Source organism: Callospermophilus lateralis, chromosome 10 (assembly GCF_048772815.1).
Source record: "Callospermophilus lateralis isolate mCalLat2 chromosome 10, mCalLat2.hap1, whole genome shotgun sequence".
Taxonomy (NCBI): domain Eukaryota; kingdom Metazoa; phylum Chordata; class Mammalia; order Rodentia; family Sciuridae; genus Callospermophilus; species Callospermophilus lateralis.
The window spans coordinates 53,562,205-53,582,001 of record NC_135314.1 but is presented as its reverse complement, the minus strand read 5'-3'; the positions used below and the strand labels follow the sequence as shown (position 1 = coordinate 53,582,001).

Sequence of the window (19,797 nt, the reverse complement as noted above, 5' to 3'; positions counted from 1 at the left end):
ACAAAGTGTATTCACACAAATTTGTACAAAGTTTCTACAACAATATTATTCATCACAGCTTAAAACTGGAAATGTCTATCAACTGCTGAATAGATATATAAACAATAATATATCCACACAATGGGATACACATAGTTTAGCAATAAAAAGGAGTGAACTGATACATGCTACATCACAGATAACCCTCAAAAAATTATGCTAAAGAAAGAAGGCAGAGCATAATACATGGCATACTGATTATAGGATTCTATTTATAGAAAATATATAGAAAAGACAAATTTACAGAGATAGAAAGTAGATTAGTGATTACATGGATCTGGGGATAAGAATGAAGTTAACTGTAAATGGGTGAAAAGTACCTTAAGGTTGGAGGAAAAGATTATAAAAATGATTATTGTAATGATTGTACCACCCAGGAAAGTTACCAATACAGTTGAATCTATAATGAAACAGGTTAATAATTTTATAATTTATAAAACATATCTTCATATATGAAGTTGTGTTTTTAAAAAAATGTGGAAATACATGTCTTTATATATAAAGTTGTGTTTTTTTTAAAATGTGGAAATTTTAATGTCAAAGTACATTTCAAAGTAAGGACTACTACTGACAGAAGAACATTTTATAATGATCAAGGATCAATACATCAAGAATACAAACCAATTATCAATATGTATACCCCTAACAACAGGGTTTCCAGTAAAATAAAGTAACTTGCAGAACTCTAAGGAAAAATATTTAATAATAATTGGAATTTCAATAACTGATCTCAGTTGATAGAATAAATTACAGTAAGGATATAGAGAAGATGGAAATTACTGCCAATTTGCTTGACCTAAATAAGATTAATAGGACACTCACCCAATATCAACAGAAAGCACATTTGTGTCAAGTACACATGAAACAGTTACCAAGATAGAAAACATTCAGGGTCATAAAACAAATCTAAGGGGCTGGGGGTTATGGCTTAGTGGTAGAGTGCTTGCCTAGGATGTGCGGGTTCAATCCTCAGCACCACATAAAAATAAATAAAGATACTTAAAAAGAAAAAAACAAATCTAAAGGATTGTAATAAATCATACAAAGTACATTTGTTATGGTTTGGATGTGAGATATCCCCCAAAGCTCATATGAAAGACAATGCAAGAAGGTTCAGTGGAAAAATTATTATGTTGTGAGAATCTTAACCCAATCAGTGATTAATTAATCCCTTGATAGGGATTAACTGAGTGGTAAACTGAAGGGGTAGGGTATGGATGGAGGTGGGAATTGGGGGCATGTCTTTGGGGTATATATTTGTATTTGTCCTATCTACTTCCTAAACATGTGAGCGCTTCCCTCTGCCACACTATTCTGCCATGATGTTCAGCCTCACTTTGAGCCCTGAAGAATGAAGCTGGCCTTCTATGGACTAAGACCTCTGAAACTGTGAGCCCTCATATAAACATTTCCTCTGCTACAACTGTGTTGGTTATAGTGGTGAAATAGCTGACTAAAACAACATTCTTTGACCAAAATAAAATTAACTTAGAAATGAATAATGAAAAGATTTCTGGAAAACCTCCAAGTATTTGGAAATTATCAATAATATTTTTAAATAATTTCATAAGTCAAAAACAAATTTAAAAAAAAAAGGACCTGGGGATATAGCTCAGTGTAGAGGACTTGCCTAAAGTGTGTGAGGCCCTAGAATCAATCCCCAGCATTGCAAAAAATTAGTCTATCAATCACTCATGAGGGAAACCAGAAAATATTTCAAAATGAAAACACCAAAACTTGTAGAATATAAATAAAACAGTCCTTAGAGGAAAATATGTAGCATTAAATGTTTAAGAAAGAAAAAAAAAAATGAAAACAAACTCAAGGGTTAAACTCTGGCCTTTTTGTACATACATTTTTAACTTAACATAACAAGATCCAACTGTTTATTTATTGTCTGTTTGTGTCTGTTGTTTTCATGCTACAACATCAGAGTTAAATATTTGTGGCAGAAGCCATCTGGACTTTAAATTTATTCTTTATTATTTTACAGGAAAGGTTTTCTCATCACTGGTTTAATGGCCAGTTTAAGTAATTAGAAAAAATTACTAGCAAATGATGACCAAGTAGAAAAAAATGAAATAAAAAAGAGCAGAAACCAATTTTTAAAAACACTTAAAAATCAATGAAACTGCCAGGCACAGTGGGACATACCTGTAACCCCAGAGGCTCAGGAGGCTAAGGCAGAAGAATATGACTACGTGCATTTGTTTTATTGATGAATTTTATCTCTTTAAATGGTTTCTCTCCCCAGTGGGCATTTCTTTTTTTTTTTTTTAATTTCTTTTGTTGTTGTTGTTGTTCTACTTAGTTGTATTTGATAGCAGAATGCATTTCAATTTATCATACACAAACGGAATGCAACATTTCAATTCTCTGGTTGTATACATTGTAGAGACGCACCATTCATGCAATCATACATGTACCTGGGGTAATGATGTCCATTTCATTCCACCATCTTTCCTACCATCATAACCCCTTCCCTTTGCCCAATCCAAAGTTCCTCCATTCTTCCCATGCCCCGCCCCCATCACAGATCAGCATCCACTAATCAGAGAAAACATTCAGCCTTTAGTTTTTGGGATTGGCTTACTTCACTTAGCATGATATCCTCCAACTCCATCTATTTACCTGTGAATGACATAATTTTATTCTCTTTTAATGCTGAGTAATATTCCACTGTGGTATATATACCACAGTTTCTTTATCCATTCGTCTATTGATAGGCATCTAGATTGGTTCCACAGTTTAGCTACTGTGAATTCAGCTGCTATAAACATTGGTATGGCTGTGTCACTATAGTATGCTGATTTGAAGTCCTTTGGGTGTAGATCAAGGAGTGGGATAGCTGAGTCAAATGGTGGTTCCATTCCAAGTTTTCTGAGGAATCTGCACACTGCTTTCCAAAGTGGTTACACCAATTTGCAGTCTCACCAGCAATGTATGAGTGTACCTTTTCCCCCACATCCTCTCCAACACTTATTATTGCTTGTATTCTTGATAACTGCCATTCTGACTTCCCCAGGGGGCATTTCTGTATCTGTGAATTATCCTTCTGTATTATTTGTCCATTTTCCTATTGAAGTGTCCTCCTTTTTGCTAATGATTTGTAAGAGCTTTTATGATGATGATAGTAATCCTTGATTCTTTAATGTTAATATTTTTGTTCAGTTTAGTAAGAGCTTTTACGATAATGATAGTAATCCTTTGATTCTTTAATGTTGTTAATATTTTTGTTCAGTTTACAAATATTTGATATAATGCATTAGTTGGTAAGAGGTTTAAATGCATCAGATCACTTCAATCCTTTTAATTTAGATGAGAAGGAAGCCGATGCAAACTGGTACAGTGACTTATCCAAGGTCACAAATTATTTAAAAGGCCTAGATTAAGATCCAGAGCTTCTGAGTTTCCTGGATGGAAGCAAAGATAATGTACTGGGGCTGGGGTTGTGGCTTAGTGATAGAACGCTTGCCTAGCATGTGTGAAGCACTGGGTTTCATTCTCAGCACCATATATAAATAAATAAATAAAATAGAGGCACATCAACAACTAAAAATATATATATTAAAAAAAAAAAGAGCTGCGACCCACCGGCAGGTCAGGCCCAACAACCTGCGGAGGGGCACAGCTGCCCCACGCGCCTGCTAGGTAGGCAGAACCGTGACCACCAACAGAACAGGCCCAGCAGCCGGCCAGACACATCGCCCCGCCCCGGTTGGGGGAGGGGCAGAGCTGCCGGGCGACTGCAAGGTAGGCAGACCTGCGACTCACCAGCAGATCAGGCCCAGCGACCCGCGGAGCAGCAGAGCCACCCCCATGCCTGCAAGGTAGGTGCACCTGCCACCCACAGGCAGGTCAGGCCCAGCAACTCTTGGAGGGACACAGCTGCTCCACGCGCGTGCAAGGTAGGCGGAACCGTGACCACCGACAAAACAGGCCCAGTGGCCCGCCAGACACATCGCCCCAGTTGGGGGAGGGGCAGAGCCGCCGGGCGCCTGCAAGGTAGGCGGACCTGCGAACCACCAGCAGAACAGGCACAGCAATCCGCAGAGCGGCAGAGCCACCCCCCGAGCCTGCGACCCACAGGCAGGTCAGGCCCAACAACCTGCGGAAGGGCACAGCTGCCCCACGCGTTTGCTAGGTAGGCAGAACAGTGACCACCAACAGAACAGGCCCAGCGGCCAGCCAGACACATCGCCCCGCCCCAGTTGGGGGAGGGGCAGAGCCGCTGGGCGACTGCAAGGTAGGCAGACCTGCGACTCACCAGCAGATCAGGCCCAGCGACCCGCGGAGCGGCAGAGCCACCCCCGCGCCTGCAAGGTAGGTGCACTTGCCACCCACCGGCAGGTCAGACCCAGCAACTCTCGGAGGGACACAGCTGCTCCACGCGCGTGCAAGGTAGGCGGAACCGTGACCACCGACAAAACAGGCCCAGTGGCCTGCCAGACACATCGCCCCAGTTGGGGGAGGGGCAGAGCCGCCGGGCGCCTGCAAGGTAGGTGGATCCGCGACCCACCAGCAGAACAGGCACAGCAATCCGCAGAGCGGCAGAGCACCCCCCGAGCCTGCAAGGTAGGCAGATCTGTGACCCACCGGCAACCTGCGGAGGGGCACAGCTGATCACCGACAAAACAGGCCCAGTGGCCCGCCAGACACATCGCCCTGGTTGGGGGAGGGGCAGAGCCGCCACCAGCGCCTTCTAGGTAGACAGACCTGCAACCGACAGACAGAACAGGCCTAGCGGCCAGCGGAGGGGCAGAGCTGCTGCTCACGCCTGCAAGGTAGGTGGACCTGTGACCACCGAAAGAACAGGCCCACCGAAAGTACAGGCCCAGCGGCCTGCCGGCGTGGTAGGCACACTGCCCCAATTGGAGGAGGGGCAGAACCACCGCCAAACCCTGCGAGGGAGACTTTGCAACTATACAAGAGCAATATAAATATATAGGGGGAAAAATCAATAACACAACAGTTTCATCAAGCAGAAAGAAACGCGATCAGTATGAAAAGACAAGGAAAGAAAGAACCACAAGCAATGCAGGTCAACTCAACTTTAGAAGAGGTAATATCTGCAGCAGATGGAATGTCAGATAAAGAATTCAGGATATGCATGCTTCAGATGATCTGGAGTCTCAAGGAAGACATTAGACAGCAAAATCAGACAGTGAAAGACCACTTCGACCACTTCGACAATGAATTACATAAACAAATCCAAGAAGCAAAAGATCAATTATACAGGGAGATAGAGGTTATAAAAAACAAACAAACAGAAATCCTGGAAATGCAGGAAGCAATAAACCAACTTAAAAACTCAATTGAGAATACTACCAGCAGAGTAGAACACTTAGAAGATAGAACATCAGACAATGAAGACAAAGTATTTCAACTGGAGAAGAACATAGACAGCTCAGCAAAGCTGTTAAGAAACCATGAGCAGAACATTCAAGAAATATGGGATAACATAAAGAGACCAAACTTAAGAGTCACTGGGATACAGGAAGGTATAGAGGTCCAAACCAAAGGAATGAGCAATCTATTCAATGAAATAATACGAGAAAACTTCCCAGACTTGAAGAATGAGACAGAATCCCAAATCCTAGAAGCCTACAGGACGCCAAATGTGCAAAATCATAAGAGATCCACACCTAGACACATTATAATGAAGATGCCCAACATACAGAATAAGGAGAGAATTTTAAAAGCTACAAGAGAAAGGAAGCAGATTACATTTAGGGGTAAACCAATCAGGATAACAGCTGATCTTTCAACACAGACTCTGAAAGCTAGAAGATCCTGGAATAACATATTTCAAACACTGAAAGAAAATGGGTTCCAACCAAGAATTGTGTATCCAGCGAAATTAAGCTTCAGGATGGAAGATGAAATTAAAACCTTCCATGATAAACAAAAGTTAAAAGAATTTGCAGCTAGAAAACCATCTCTTCAAAACATCCTCGGCAAAACATTACAGGAAGAAGAAATGGAAAATATCAATGAAAACCAACAGCAGGAGGTAGTACAGTAAAGGGGGGGGGGAATAATCAAAGAGGAAAACAAACCATGTTTAGTAACATAAATAAGCAAATATGGCTGGAAGAACAACCCATATCTCAATAATAACCCTAAATGTTAATGGCTTAAACTCACCAATTAAGAGACACAGGCTAGTAGAATGGATCACAAAACAAGACCCAACAATATGCTGCCTTCAGGAGATGCATTTGATAGGAAAAGACATACATAGACTGAAGGTGAAAGGTTGGGAAAAATCATATCACTCATATGGACTTCGGAAACAAGCAGGAGTGTCCATACTCATATCAAATAAAATAGATTTCAAGCCAAAGTTAATCAAAAGGGATAAAGAGGGACACTACATACTGCTCAAGGGAACCATACACCAACAAGACATAACAATCATAAATATATATGCCCCAAACAATGGTGCAGCTATGTTCATCAAACAAACTCTTCTCAAGTTCAAGAGTCTAATAGACCACCATACAATAATCATGGGAGACTTCAACACACCTCTCTCACCACTGGACAGATCTTCCAAACAAAAGTTGAATAAGGAAACTATAGAACTCAATAACATAATTAATAACCTAGACTTAACTGACATATATAGAATATACCACCCAAGATCAAGCAATTACACTTTTTTCTCAGCAGCACATGGATCCTTCTCAAAAATAGATCATATATTATGTCACAGGGCAACTCTTAGACAATATAAAGGAGTAGAGATAATACCATGCATCTTATCTGATCATAATGGAATGAAATTGAAAATCAACGATAAAAGAAGGAAAAATCATGCATCACTTGGAGAATGAACAATAGGTTACTGAATGATCAATGGGTTATGGAAGACATCAAGGAAGAAATTTAAAAATTCTTAGAGATAAATGAAAACACAGACACAACATATCGGAATCTATGGGACACATTGAAAGCAGTTCTAAGAGGAAAATTTATTGCTTGGAGTTCATTCCTTAAAAAAAGAAAAAACCAACAGATAAATGATCTAATACTTCAACTCAAAATCCTAGAAAAAGAAGAGCAAAACAACAGCAAAAGAAGTAGAAGACAAGAAATAATTAAAATCAGAGCTGAAATTAATGAAATCGAAACAAAAGAAACAATTGAAAAAATTGACAAAACTAAAAGTTGGTTCTTTGAAAAAATAAATAAAATCGACAGACCCTTAGCCACGCTAACGAAGAGAAGAAGAGAGAGAACTCAAATTACTAGGATACGGGATGAAAAAGGCAATATCACAACAGACACTTCAGAAATACAGAAGATTATCAGAAATTATTTTGAATCCTTATACTCCAATAAAATAGAAGATAGTGAAGGCATCGATAAATTTCTTAAGTCATATGATCTGCCCAGATTGAGTCAGGAGGATATTGACAACCTAAACAGACCAATATCAATTGAGGAAATAGAAGACACCATCAAAAGACTACCAACTAAGAAAAGCCCAGGACCGGATGGGTATACAGCAGAGTTTTACAAAACCTTTAAAGAGGAACTAATATCAATACTTTTCAAGCTATTTCAGGAAATAGAAAAAGAGGGAGAACTTCCAAATTCATTCTATGAGGCCAACATCACCCTGATTCCTAAACCAGACAAAGACACTTCAAAGAAAGAAAACTACAGACCAATATCTCTAATGAACCTAGATGCAAAAATCCTCAAGAAACTTCTGGTGAACCGGATACAAAAACATATCAAAAAAATTTTGCACCACGATCAGGTAGGATTTATCCCTGGGATGCAAGGTTGGTTCAATATACGGAAATCAATAAATGTTATTCACCACATCAATAGGCTTAAAAATAAGAACCATATGATCATCTCGATAGATGCAGAAAAAGCATTCGACAAAGTATGTTCAAAACTCTAGAAAAACTAGGGATAACAGGAACATACCTCAATATTGTAAAAGCAATCTATGCTAAGCCTCAGGCTAGCATCATTCTGAATGGAGAAAAACTGAAGGCATTCCCTCTAAAATCTGGAACAAGACAGGAATGCCCTCTCTCACCACTTCTGTTCAACACAGTTCTTGAATCACTGGCCAGAGCAATTAGACAGACGAAAGAAATTAAAGGCATAAAAATAGGAAAAGAAGAACTCAAATTATCACTATTTGCAGATGACATGATTCTATACCTAGCAGACCCAAAAGGGTCTACAAAGAAACTATTAGAGCTAATAAATGAATTCAGCAAAGTGGCAGGATATAAAATCAACACGCATAAATCAAAGGCATTCCTGTATATCAGTGACAAATCCTCTGAAATGGAAATGAGGACAACCACCCCATTCACAATATCCTCAAAAAAAAATAAAATACTTGGGAATCAACCTAACAAAAGAGGTGAAAGACTTATACAATGAAAACTACAGAACCCTAAAGAGAGAAATAGAAGAAGATCTTAGAAGATGGAAAAATATACCCTGTTCATGGATAGGTAGAACTAACATCATCAAAATGGCGATATTACCAAAAGTTCTCTATAGGTTTAATGCAATGCCAATCAAAATCCCAACGGCATTTCTTGTAGAAATAGAGAAAGCAATCATGAAATTCATATGGAAAAATAAAAGACCCAGAATAGCAAAAACAATGCTAAGCAGGAAGTGTGAATCAGGCGGTATAGCTATACCAGACTTCAAACTATACTACAGAGCAATAATAACAAAAACAGCATGGTACTGGTACCAAAACAGGCGGGTGGACCAATGGTACAGAATAGAGGACACAGAAACCAATCCACAAAATTACAACTATCTTATATTTGATAAAGGGGCTAAAAGCATGCAATGGAGGAAGGATAGCATCTTCAACAAATGGTGTTGGGAAAACTGAAAATCCATATGCAACAAAATGAAACTGAATCCCTTTCTCTCGCCATGCACAAAAGTTAACTCAAAGTGGATCAAGGAACTTGATATCAAATCAGAGACATGGCGTCTAATAGAAGAAAAAGTTGGCTATGATCTACATACTGTGGGGTCGGGCTCCAAATTCCTTAATAGGACACCCATAGCACAAGTGTTAATAACTAGAATCAACAAATGGGACTTACTCAAACTAAAAAGTTTTTTCTCAGCAAAAGAAACAATAAGAGAGGTAAATAGGGAGCCTACGTCCTGGGAACAAATCTTTACTCCTCACACTTCAGACAGAGCCCTAATATCCAGAATATACAAAGAACTAAAAAAATTGGACAATAAGATAACAAATAACCCAATCAACAAATGGGCCAAGGACCTGAACAGACATTTCTCAGAGGAGGACATACAATCAATCAACAAGTATATGAAAAAATGCTCACCATCTCTAGCAGTCAGAGAAATGCAAATCAAAACCACCCTAAGATACCATCTCACTCCAGTAAGATTGGCAGCCATTAGGAAGTCAAACAACAACAAGTGCTGGTGAGGATGTGGGGAAAAGGGTACTCTTGTACATTGCTGGTGGGACTGCAAATTGGTGCGGCCAATTGGAAAGCAGTATGGAGATTTCTTGGAAAGCTCAGAATGGAACCACCATTTGATCCAGCTATTCCCCTACTCGGTGTATTCCCTAAAGACCTAAAAAGAGCACACTATAGGGACACTGCTACATCCATGTTCATAGCAGCACAATTCACAATAGCAAGACTGTGGAACCAACCTAGATGCCCTTCAATAGACGAATGGATTAAAAAAATGTGGCATTTATACACAATGGAGTATTACTCTGCATTAAAAAATGACAAAATCATAGAATTTGGAGGGAAATGGATGGCATTAGAGCAGATTATGCTAAGTGAAGCTAGCCAATCCCTTAAAAACAAATGCCAAATGTCTTCTTTGATATAAGGAGAGTAACTAAGAACAGAGTAGGGATGAAGAGCATGAGAAGAAGATTAACATTAAACAGGGATGAGAGGTGGGAGGGAAAGGGAGAGAGAAGGGAAATTGCATGTAAATGGAAGGAGACCCTCAGGGGTATACAAAATTACATACAAGAGGAAGTGAGGGGAAAGGGGGAAAAATATAAGGGGGAGAAATGAATTACAGTAGAGGGGGTAGAGAGAGAAGAGGGGAGGGGAGGGGGGAGGGGGGATAGTAGAGGATAGGAAAGGCAGCAGAATACAACAGACACCAGAATGGCAATATGTAAATCAATGGTTGTGCAACTGATGTGATTCTGCAATCTGTATACGGGGTAAAAATGGGAGTTCATATCCCACTTGAATCAAAGTGTGAAATATGATATATCAAGAACTATGTAATGTTTTGAACAACCTACAATAAAAATTAATTTAAAAAAAAAAAAAGAAAAAAAAAAAAAAGGACGACATACCTGGATTCAAATGGATCCTGCTTCTCCAGCGGCCTTACTCTTTTCTTTGTTACGGCCAATTTAGTCAGGTCCACATACTTTGTCTCTCCATTGCTATAAGTGAACTCGAGAACACTATTCCATTCCCCTTGCACTCTGCATACCACAGTGTTGGTAATGTTATGCTTTACTTCAGCTGTAACCCTAGAAGCAGGCAGAAAATAAAGATATATTCTAATAAGTGATAAGTGATTCTAAATTGATTCCTTAGGTTCTGAAGCCCAAGAACAAAGCCTGCATATTCAGTTTAAAAAAGTTACAGAGCTCATTTAAATTAGTGGGCATCAAACACTTTCCTAGATAATTTCTTTTCAAACATCAATTTTAGTCTTTAGATAGAATATTAGGCATCAAGGCCAGACATGGTGGCATACATATGTAAAATCCTCATGGCTCGGGAGGCTACAAAAGAAGATCTCAGTTTCAAGGCAGCCTCAGCAACTTCGCGAGCCACTGTCTCAAAAAATAAAAAGTGCTGGAGATGTGGCTCAGTAGTACATTGCCCCTGGGTTAAATCAACAGTACCCGCTGCAAACCTCCAAAAAGAATAATAGGCATCAAGCCACAGACTTAAAGTATGATCTTAAACATTTCCTTCTGCATTAAAGTCTAAAATGTTTGGACACTATAATCTATTCCATTTATTTTTACGAGTCCTATTTAAAATCTGGAGTTCTGGATATATCAAGTTTTGTATTTAAACCAAACATTATGGTTTAGGTGTCAGGTTTCCCCCGAAAAGCTCATGTGTGAAACAATTCAAGAAAGTTGAGAATTGAAAGGATTGGGTTAGGAGAGCCTTAACCTAATCAGTGAATTCATCCCTGACAGGAATTAACTGAGTGGTAAACAGCAAGGTGTGGCTGGAGGAGGTGGGTAATTAGGACTATGCCTTTGGGGTTTATATTTTGTCCGTGGAGAGGAAACATCTCCCTCTCTCTCTCTCCTTCCTGATTATCACGTCCTGAGCTGTGTTCCCACACCACATACTTTCTGCCGTGATGTCCTGCCTCATCTCAGGTGCCCAAGAAATGGAGTTGACCACCTATAGACTGAGACCTCTGAAACCCAGAATCCCCAAAATAAATTAAGAAAGATTTATTTATGTGGTACTGAGGATCGAACCCAGGGCCTCACACATACTAAGTCAGCGGTCTACTGCTGAGCCACAACCCCAGCTCCCCAGATAAACTTTTCCTCCTCTAATTGTTCTCATCGGGTCTTTCGGTCACAGCCCTGAAAAAGCTGACTAAAACACCATATAAACATGATTTTAGATTAAACATAGAATCTAGACAAATCAATAAGTATAGAAAATATAAAAGGATACATTAAACATTTTTAAATCCTTTGTCTAAAACAGAAAAATTAAAAATGCACTGTTGTATAAAAAATTTCACTATCAATATAAAACTCAGACCTTAAACACTGTTGATCAATTTTAATGAAGAATTATCTGGCTGTTTAACAAAAAGACAGTTGTACTGATGCAGCTCAAATGAAGGCTAGAATAGGAATTGGCCTGATGATTTTTTTTATTATGGCATTATCGTTACACATAATTGTCGAGTTCTTTTCTTTTTGGGGGGTGGGGTTGGTTCTAGGGATTAAACACAAGCATTCAGGTACACTACCACTGAGCTATAATCCCAGTCCAGTCTTTCTTTTTTAAAGGCAGGGTCTTGCTAAATTGCTAAGACTAGGTCTATAATTTTTAATGAAATATTAGGACACAGATCAGATTAGATAGGGTCAGATTAGAAGAGGGTCAAAACTCAGGCAACAATGGTAAAGGTTAAGATATAATTAGTGTTCCAGAGATTATATGGTTTATCTGGTTTCAAAAGAGAACTTAACAGACCAAAGGCATCAGCACAGGACTCCTAATGAGCATTTGTTAGGTATAAGCCAAGAGAACATGAAAGACAAAATGGAATTTAGGGAGCCCACAGTTTTTAGTCAGTTTGTATGCAAACTCAGAGCTCAAAGAACAGGAATGAAGAGATCAACAAATAAATGACCCAAGAGCTGAATCTTAGAGATCAAGGTATAAAAGGGCTTAGAATGCAAGAGCAAACCAAATATTCAAAATCAAAAGGAGTAATTGTAAGTCACTGGACACATCATGACTATCATCTGTTTGCTTACCCTAAGGTGGAAACTTTGGGGTTGTGCTTTGAGGTATATGAACTTAAATAATTGCACTGCTAAGGATTTCTTGACAGACTGAATGTTTCTCATGATGTTCTTCCAATTCCTCTGATCCCACTTGCCAATATCCTCCACTTCCTTGAAAACTTATCTTTAACCAAATAGCACATGAGATGACACTGCACACATATGTTTTCCCTTCTCCATCCAACCCAGAATTACATTTTCAGATCTGAGGAATAATAATCTATTTCTTACTTGTCTTATTATTATTATTATTATTATTTTTAAAGACAGGGTCTTGCTAATGCTGTTCAGACTGGAATCAAACCATTCCTGCTTCAGCCTCCCAAGTAGCTGGGTCTACACGTGAGCATGACCACACCTGGCTTACTTGATCTTTCTTTTACTGCCATTATCCTTATCTCACAAGCCTTTCCACTAAATAAATAATCAGGTCTTTGCTCATAAACGCTGGGTTATACAGTGCTTAGAGCACATGCACAGCAAAAGCAGCACAAAGAGAACTGGGGCAGGGGACAGAAGCCACACATACCAGCGGCAGGTTATGAGGAACCTGCAAAGGAACACAAGAAGAAAGAAGGACTTCACCTTAATTTACTAAAAACAATTCTTCACAACCATTTAATAAAGTGTTAACAAGCTTCTATAAGGTACCAGATAGAAAATTCTTTGGATTCTCAGGTCAGACTATCTCTTCACAGCTACTAAACTTTATCACTGTAGAATGAAAACATTCAGAGATGTCAAGTAAAATAACAGACGAGGCTGTGTTCCAATAAAATATGTATTTACACAAACATGTCAGACCACATTTGGCTGAAAGGCTATAGACTGCCACCCTCTGGTCTAATTCAAAATACACAAAGAACTTCCACAACAATTTTCATCTAACTCATTTTACATACCAACATACTAATCCCTCTACTTGAAACGTCTTTCCTTTCTGGTTATACTCTTAGAATATCCTTCAAGACTCAATTCAAGCACCACCTTTCTTTAGAAGCCATATCTTATCTTCTGGCCTAAGCCCATACTAATCATATGATACTGTTATTCTGAGTTTGCCATACCCTCCCAAAAGACTATGTGCTCTCATCAAGCATGGAATGGGTTTCATCTCTGAATGCCCAATTAGTACTTAGCAGAGTGTCTAGTAAATAGGTGTTTAATAAATGTCTCAATTGATGAATGAGAAGATTAATTCTCAAAGAGCTTAAATGATATGTTCAAATTAATATCACCACCCAGAATGAGTAAGTGGGAACAAAAACATACACAAGAGGTCAGTGTTTCTGGCATTTGCTGAACATTTACAATAGGTTAATGTTTTACATAATTTATTTTTCAAGGTTTATAACTATTCTATTTCTGTAGATGAGGAAACAAAGGCTCAAAAATTTAGATTAGCGGCCCTGAATCACACAGCTAGTAAACAGTAGAGTCAGGATTTAAATATAGATCCAAATGAACTCTAAAGTTCAAGTCTTTACAATACTTGGAGGTACAAGTTTCCTCAAAACAACCTGACCTCAAGACTGACATAACCATGGTTTTGTAGCAGTGATACTGGAGAATTATTTTATAAGACAAAGGGAAATTAGAGAAATACCCAAAGAAATGAAGTTCAGCTCTGCTCACATTCAACCAACTCTGTCACTCTGCTTCTTTGTAGTAGTCTGGGCTTCCTGCCCAAACACACAGTATAAAGTTTAGGAATTTAGGGCTGGGGTTGTGGCTCAGTGGTAGAGCACTTACCTCACAAGTGTGAGGCACTGGGTTCAAACCTGGTACCACATAAAAACAAATAAAGGCATTGAGTCCACACACAACTTAAAAAAAAAAAAAAAGTTAGTTTATGCAAATGTTTCCTAATCTTGGGAGAAATGAGAAAAATTTCACAATTCTTTAAAAGCATTACAGTCCAAGCAAAAAGATCATGGTATATGAATCAGAGAGACTAGTTCTGCTGAGGGCCTTAAAGAGTTTCAATTTCCTCATCATAAAATGGACCTCTCCCTCAACAAGGCTGAGAGACTTTAGATAATGTTTATTAAAAAATAATTTACTTGTTTTAAGTATATTTTTACATGTGGCCACTCAGACAACAAAAAGTTAAAGCTGGGATCAAAAGCTATGGTTTTTCTGGCATGTCAACTTTGATATGTCTTTTCATGCTAGGCTCTGTGATTCTTAAGAGCAGCCTTTTATCTTACCTGACAATAACCGGGTTATTAGTTTGTCTTTTAGTTTTATACATGACTGTTTGGGTTTGAAATGAATATACTTCAAATAGATTCTACTCTTCATTTAACGATTGCTTTTGATAAGTATCTTTATGAAGGCAAGCATGATTTTAAGAAACAATTTGATCAAATGGCTAAGTATACATTATAAAACAGTTCTATAAACTTCCAAAACCAAAGGCAAACATTCAAATAAAGACATTAAATAACTCTCACCGGTTGAGACGTTGGCTACTCATGAGTACTATTTAGATGCTAACATTTTAATACACCCACTATGAGGTAAGTTCTCAAAACTGGGGATCACTTATTGCAGAGGCAACTGACAGGTCCTCTTTTTTAAAAAAATATTTTTTAGTATTTTTTTTATAGTTGGACACAAGACTTTTATTTATTTATTTTTATGTGGTGTTGAGGATTGAACCCAGTGAGTGCCTTGCACATGCTTAGGTGAGTGCTCTACTGCTGAGCCACAACCCCAGCCCTTGACAGGTCCTCTTTATTAAAAAGATTCAATAATATCTAAAGCCTGTAAATCTTGTAACAATAAATGAGACAGAATAGAGAATGTACTATCCTCAAGATACTTACCAAAAAGCTAAATTTTAAACCATTATCCTATTCATCGCTAAATCGAGGATAAATGATAACAAAGCAGTTGCTTTCTCACTTTTTAAAAAATATTTTATTTTTTAGTTTTAGGTGGACACAATATCTCTATTTTTTATTTTTATGTGGTGCTGAGAATCAAATCCAGTGCCTCACGCATGCCAGGCGAGCGCACTACCACTTGAGACACATCCCCAGCCCCTGCTTTCTCACTTTCTAATAGACAACTAGAACTTGTCTAGTTCTGAAAATTCAACAACCTTTTACATTTTTAGACTCAATACTCTTATGGAAGGGTACCTACACTTTATGAAAAAGTATTGAAGAAGACACTATCTGTTATGTCACTCAAAGCCACTACGTAAGTGTATGTGTAACAAACTCCTTTGGAGTCAGTGCCAGGAAAATAGTTTGTCTTTCTTGAAAAAGTGATATGCTTCCTTTATCAGAAAATGAGAAGTATGTTGAGCATCATGTTTCTTTCTTTTTTTCTTTTTTTTTCCTTAGTTGTAGTTGGACACAATATTTTATTTATTTATTTTTATGTAATGCTGAGGATCAAGCCCGGTGCCTTATGTGTTCTCGGTGAGCACTCTACGCTGAGCCACAACTCCAGCCCTCATTTTAACAGATGAGTCAGAGCTAAAACTTATTTTAGGTACAGCAATTATCTAATCCTAGCTTCACAGTATGTCTGTCCTTTGCTATCTTTATGGTTATTATAATGACAGACTTTATTTCTAACTGTCTGTTATATGAGTTTTCCCTAAAAATGCTTTCCATGGAAACTGAAAGCTTCCTGATGGCAGAGAGAGTATTTATTTCTCCATATCTCTAGTATACAGTTATATATACATAAATCATCCTAAAATCTTGATGATACTATACCATACGATACATATTTTACTTTCAGATAATTATCATATAATAATCATCCTAAGCAAACATGGAAAATGTAACCAGAAAATGGATAGGAAACCATGAATAGTTAAGTAGGCTCACTTGGTCACATCAGAGATAGCTGTGGAAAATGAGGAAGTAAGGGAAGTCAGGTGGAATATAATATATTTATACCAAATATAGACAGCAGATAATGCGTCTGCTCCAATTGCAGACAGCTATAAAAAACTAGGCTATCTCTAAGGAGGGAGATATGACCATTAAATAAAGGCATAAAAGAAGTTACAAATTTTGTAAAATCAAATAAGAAAAGGTGTTAAGAATAGGAAACTATTTCTAACATCAATCTTGTAAAATCACTCGTTTCCAGAGATGGCAGAGTAGAGAAGATGAGGAAACTTTGGAATCAGCTACAATTATTCCTTAAAGAATTGGGGAAACAGTGAGTATATGAATGCCAAGGAGAGAAAGGACGATGCTTGCATGCACACTATGCTGGAAGAAAGTGTTACACTTCCAATTTATAAGACCAACAAATGTGCATTGAAGATAAATGGTAGGGAAGGTAAAGAAGCCAATAAGGTGGTAAATAATAACAAATAAACAAATAAGGAGGTAAATATAATATCTGCTCATTAAGAAAAATGAGGATGTCCACCTGATAATATTAATGATCTTGGTCGTAAGCATGTTTTGTTTTGTTTTGTTTTGCAGTCCTAGGATTGAACTCAGGGCCTCCTACATGCTAGGCAAGTGCTCAACCATTGGGCTACATCCCCAGCCTTTATTTGTAGTCTTTAAAAAAAGAAATAAAAAAGAAAAACAGATATCAAATGCCAGTAAAGGCCAGGTGTGGTAGTACACTCTTGAAATCCAAGCTATTCAGGAGGCAAAGGGAGGAGGTTCATAAGTTCGAGGCCAGTCTTAGCAATTTAGTGAGACTGTCTCAAAATAAAAAAGACTGAAGATGTAGCTCAGAGCTACACATATCCCCAGTACAATTCAATCCCCACTACAGTACGGCTTTTAGAATGCTTGCTTTGGGATGATGCCTCTAGAAACCTAACTTCAAGTTGCCAGGGATGGGAAAAGCCCAAGTCACATAGGAAAGTTCATGTAGGTCCTCTGAATGACAGCCCCAGCTACCCACTTGGCCAAAGGCCAATCAACTGCCTCTCATGTGAGTCAGCTACCTTAGATCTCCAGCCAGGTTAAATCTTTAGATGACTGAAGCCCGAGCTAACGTCTGGCAACAACCACATGAAATTTGCCAACTGAAAAAACCCAGATGAAGTCTACGCGATCCTCAGGATTGTGAGAGATAATAACAAATTGTTGTTTTAAAGTTTATTAGTAGCTAACCAGGACATGAGCCTAAGTTACTATGGACACCTTGTTTTCCCCTCTACATTCTTTTAGTTACTTCTTGAAGTCTCTCAATTCTGAATGCCCAACTGCTATCCTAACTTCTAATCTCAGTTCACTACCCACCCTCACTCCATTCTACACCTGCCACTGAAGCAGAACTTAAAAACCAAGAGCAAATTTCTATGCAGGATAATTTTCCAGAAGCAGTTACCTATCATAGCAAAGATAAGATCTGAAGGGATGATTTCTGATTCTCTACATTAGGGAGTCCCAGAAATATATTCATTTCTTATAATTTATATATATCATAATTAAGGTAATTTAAAACAATGACTCATGTAAAAGGTTTGGCTATTTTGAATTTAGGGAAAAAAGTTGAGCTTAAAACTATAACTAAGTTCTTTTTAGTGGCATATGTTCCCAAGTTACTATTATTTGCCCTTTATTTTATTTTATACCAGGGATTGAAACCAGGAATGCTTAACCACTGAACCACATCTCAATTCTTTTTTGTATTTTATTTAGAGACAGCTAAGTAGCTCAGGGCTTTGCTAAGTTCCTGAAGCCAGCTTTGAACTCACAATCCTCTTGTCTCAGCCTCCCGTGCCACTGGTATTACAGGCGTGCGCCACCACACCTACTACACCTAAGTTCTTATAAAGGGATACTTGCATAAATACAAACAATATATCAAGTGTTCAAAATGTAACTAAGGGTTAAAAATTAATTAGAATAGCTATGTAGTTAAGTTGTTGGAAAAGAAGAAAATTCTAACATGTAACAGAGGTTAACACTATGGGTACTAAATGTGGGAAAAGAATATCAAAGAATTCCTTTGTGCAAATACAAACGAATATTTGTGGACAAGGCTTTAACAGCTTATTTCCTTCTTAGTAGATTTAGAATAGGAAAAGTACCTTTGGAATTGTAATGAATATGAACTTTCCATTCATGGCTCAATATTAGTGCAACACATGATAACCCATAGGATGAAATAAATCCTAGAAATCCTTAAAAAGGATTTTCTCTCTTAACTGACCCAGTAGAGTTCACAGGAGAAAAACCTTATGAGGAATTATAATGATTTTGAAGAATTTTACAGTCATTATTTACCCCATATAGATATGAGAGAACTCACACTGGAGAAAATGCCTATGGAAAAGCTTTATTTTTATTTTAAAAAATTATAAAAATAAAGCACCTTCATACTTTGGTTTGGTTTTGTGTTGGTGCTGGGGCTCAGACCCAGGGCACCTCATTTGTACCAGGCATGTGCTCTACCACTCAGCCACAACCCCAGCCCTCATTAAGCATATTGGGGAAAAACTAACTAAGGTGGAAACTGAAAGGCAACTCTCATTGTGCATTTCTTCAACATGAAAGAATTTATACTGGACAAAAACTCAAGAAATGTGTTACGTGTGTCCTTTAATCAATATCCCGCCCTTAGATAACATAATTCATACGAGAGAAAATCCTAAAAATGTATTAAATGTGGTTCTTCCTTCTACAACACCAACACCAAAGAGTTCATGCTGGAGAGAAAACATGTCTTATTAATGTTGTTGGAGAGTACTCAACCAGAGATTTAGCTTAATGCTAAAACAGGAAAATTCATATAGTCCAGAAACTCTAAACATGTAATGAATGTGGTCAAGGCTTCAGTCAGAGAGCTCCAGCTTCATTGATATCAGAAAACTCAAGGAGGGAAATGCTATTTCTTTTTATTTTTTTCCACTTTGATAGTTGCTATTATTTTATTTTTTACATGAAATGCTTTTATGTTAGACATGCAAGAAAAACTATTCAGGATCTACTAATTTAAAGCAAGCAGCTCTATAACAGATAACAAAAGCCACAACTTATTACTGCTCAGCACAGCAACCAGGCATGAGACAATGCATATTTATGCAGCATTAGATCCAAAGGAAAAAGATATTGCAGGGTGGGATGGGATGGAGGGAAAAAAATGGAAATGAAACATCAGAGTTTCCCAATGCTTCAAATGTAGTACATTACAGCAAGAATGGTAAGAATGGAAATAATGGA

The 19,797-nt window shown here is 38.0% G+C and overlaps 1 protein-coding gene across 4 annotated transcripts in view; it reads right to left on the bottom strand.

The window, feature by feature from the left end:
- Positions 1-19,797, bottom strand: part of Osbpl11 (oxysterol binding protein like 11) — a 78,327-nt gene that overhangs the window by 6,805 nt on the left and 51,725 nt on the right. For all 4 annotated transcript variants that reach the window (XM_076867252.1, XM_076867251.1, XM_076867253.1 and 1 more), the window contains exon 12: positions 10,415-10,597. In XM_076867252.1, the coding sequence (XP_076723367.1) occupies positions 10,415-10,597 (183 nt within the window). The remainder of the gene's footprint in view (positions 1-10,414; positions 10,598-19,797) is intronic.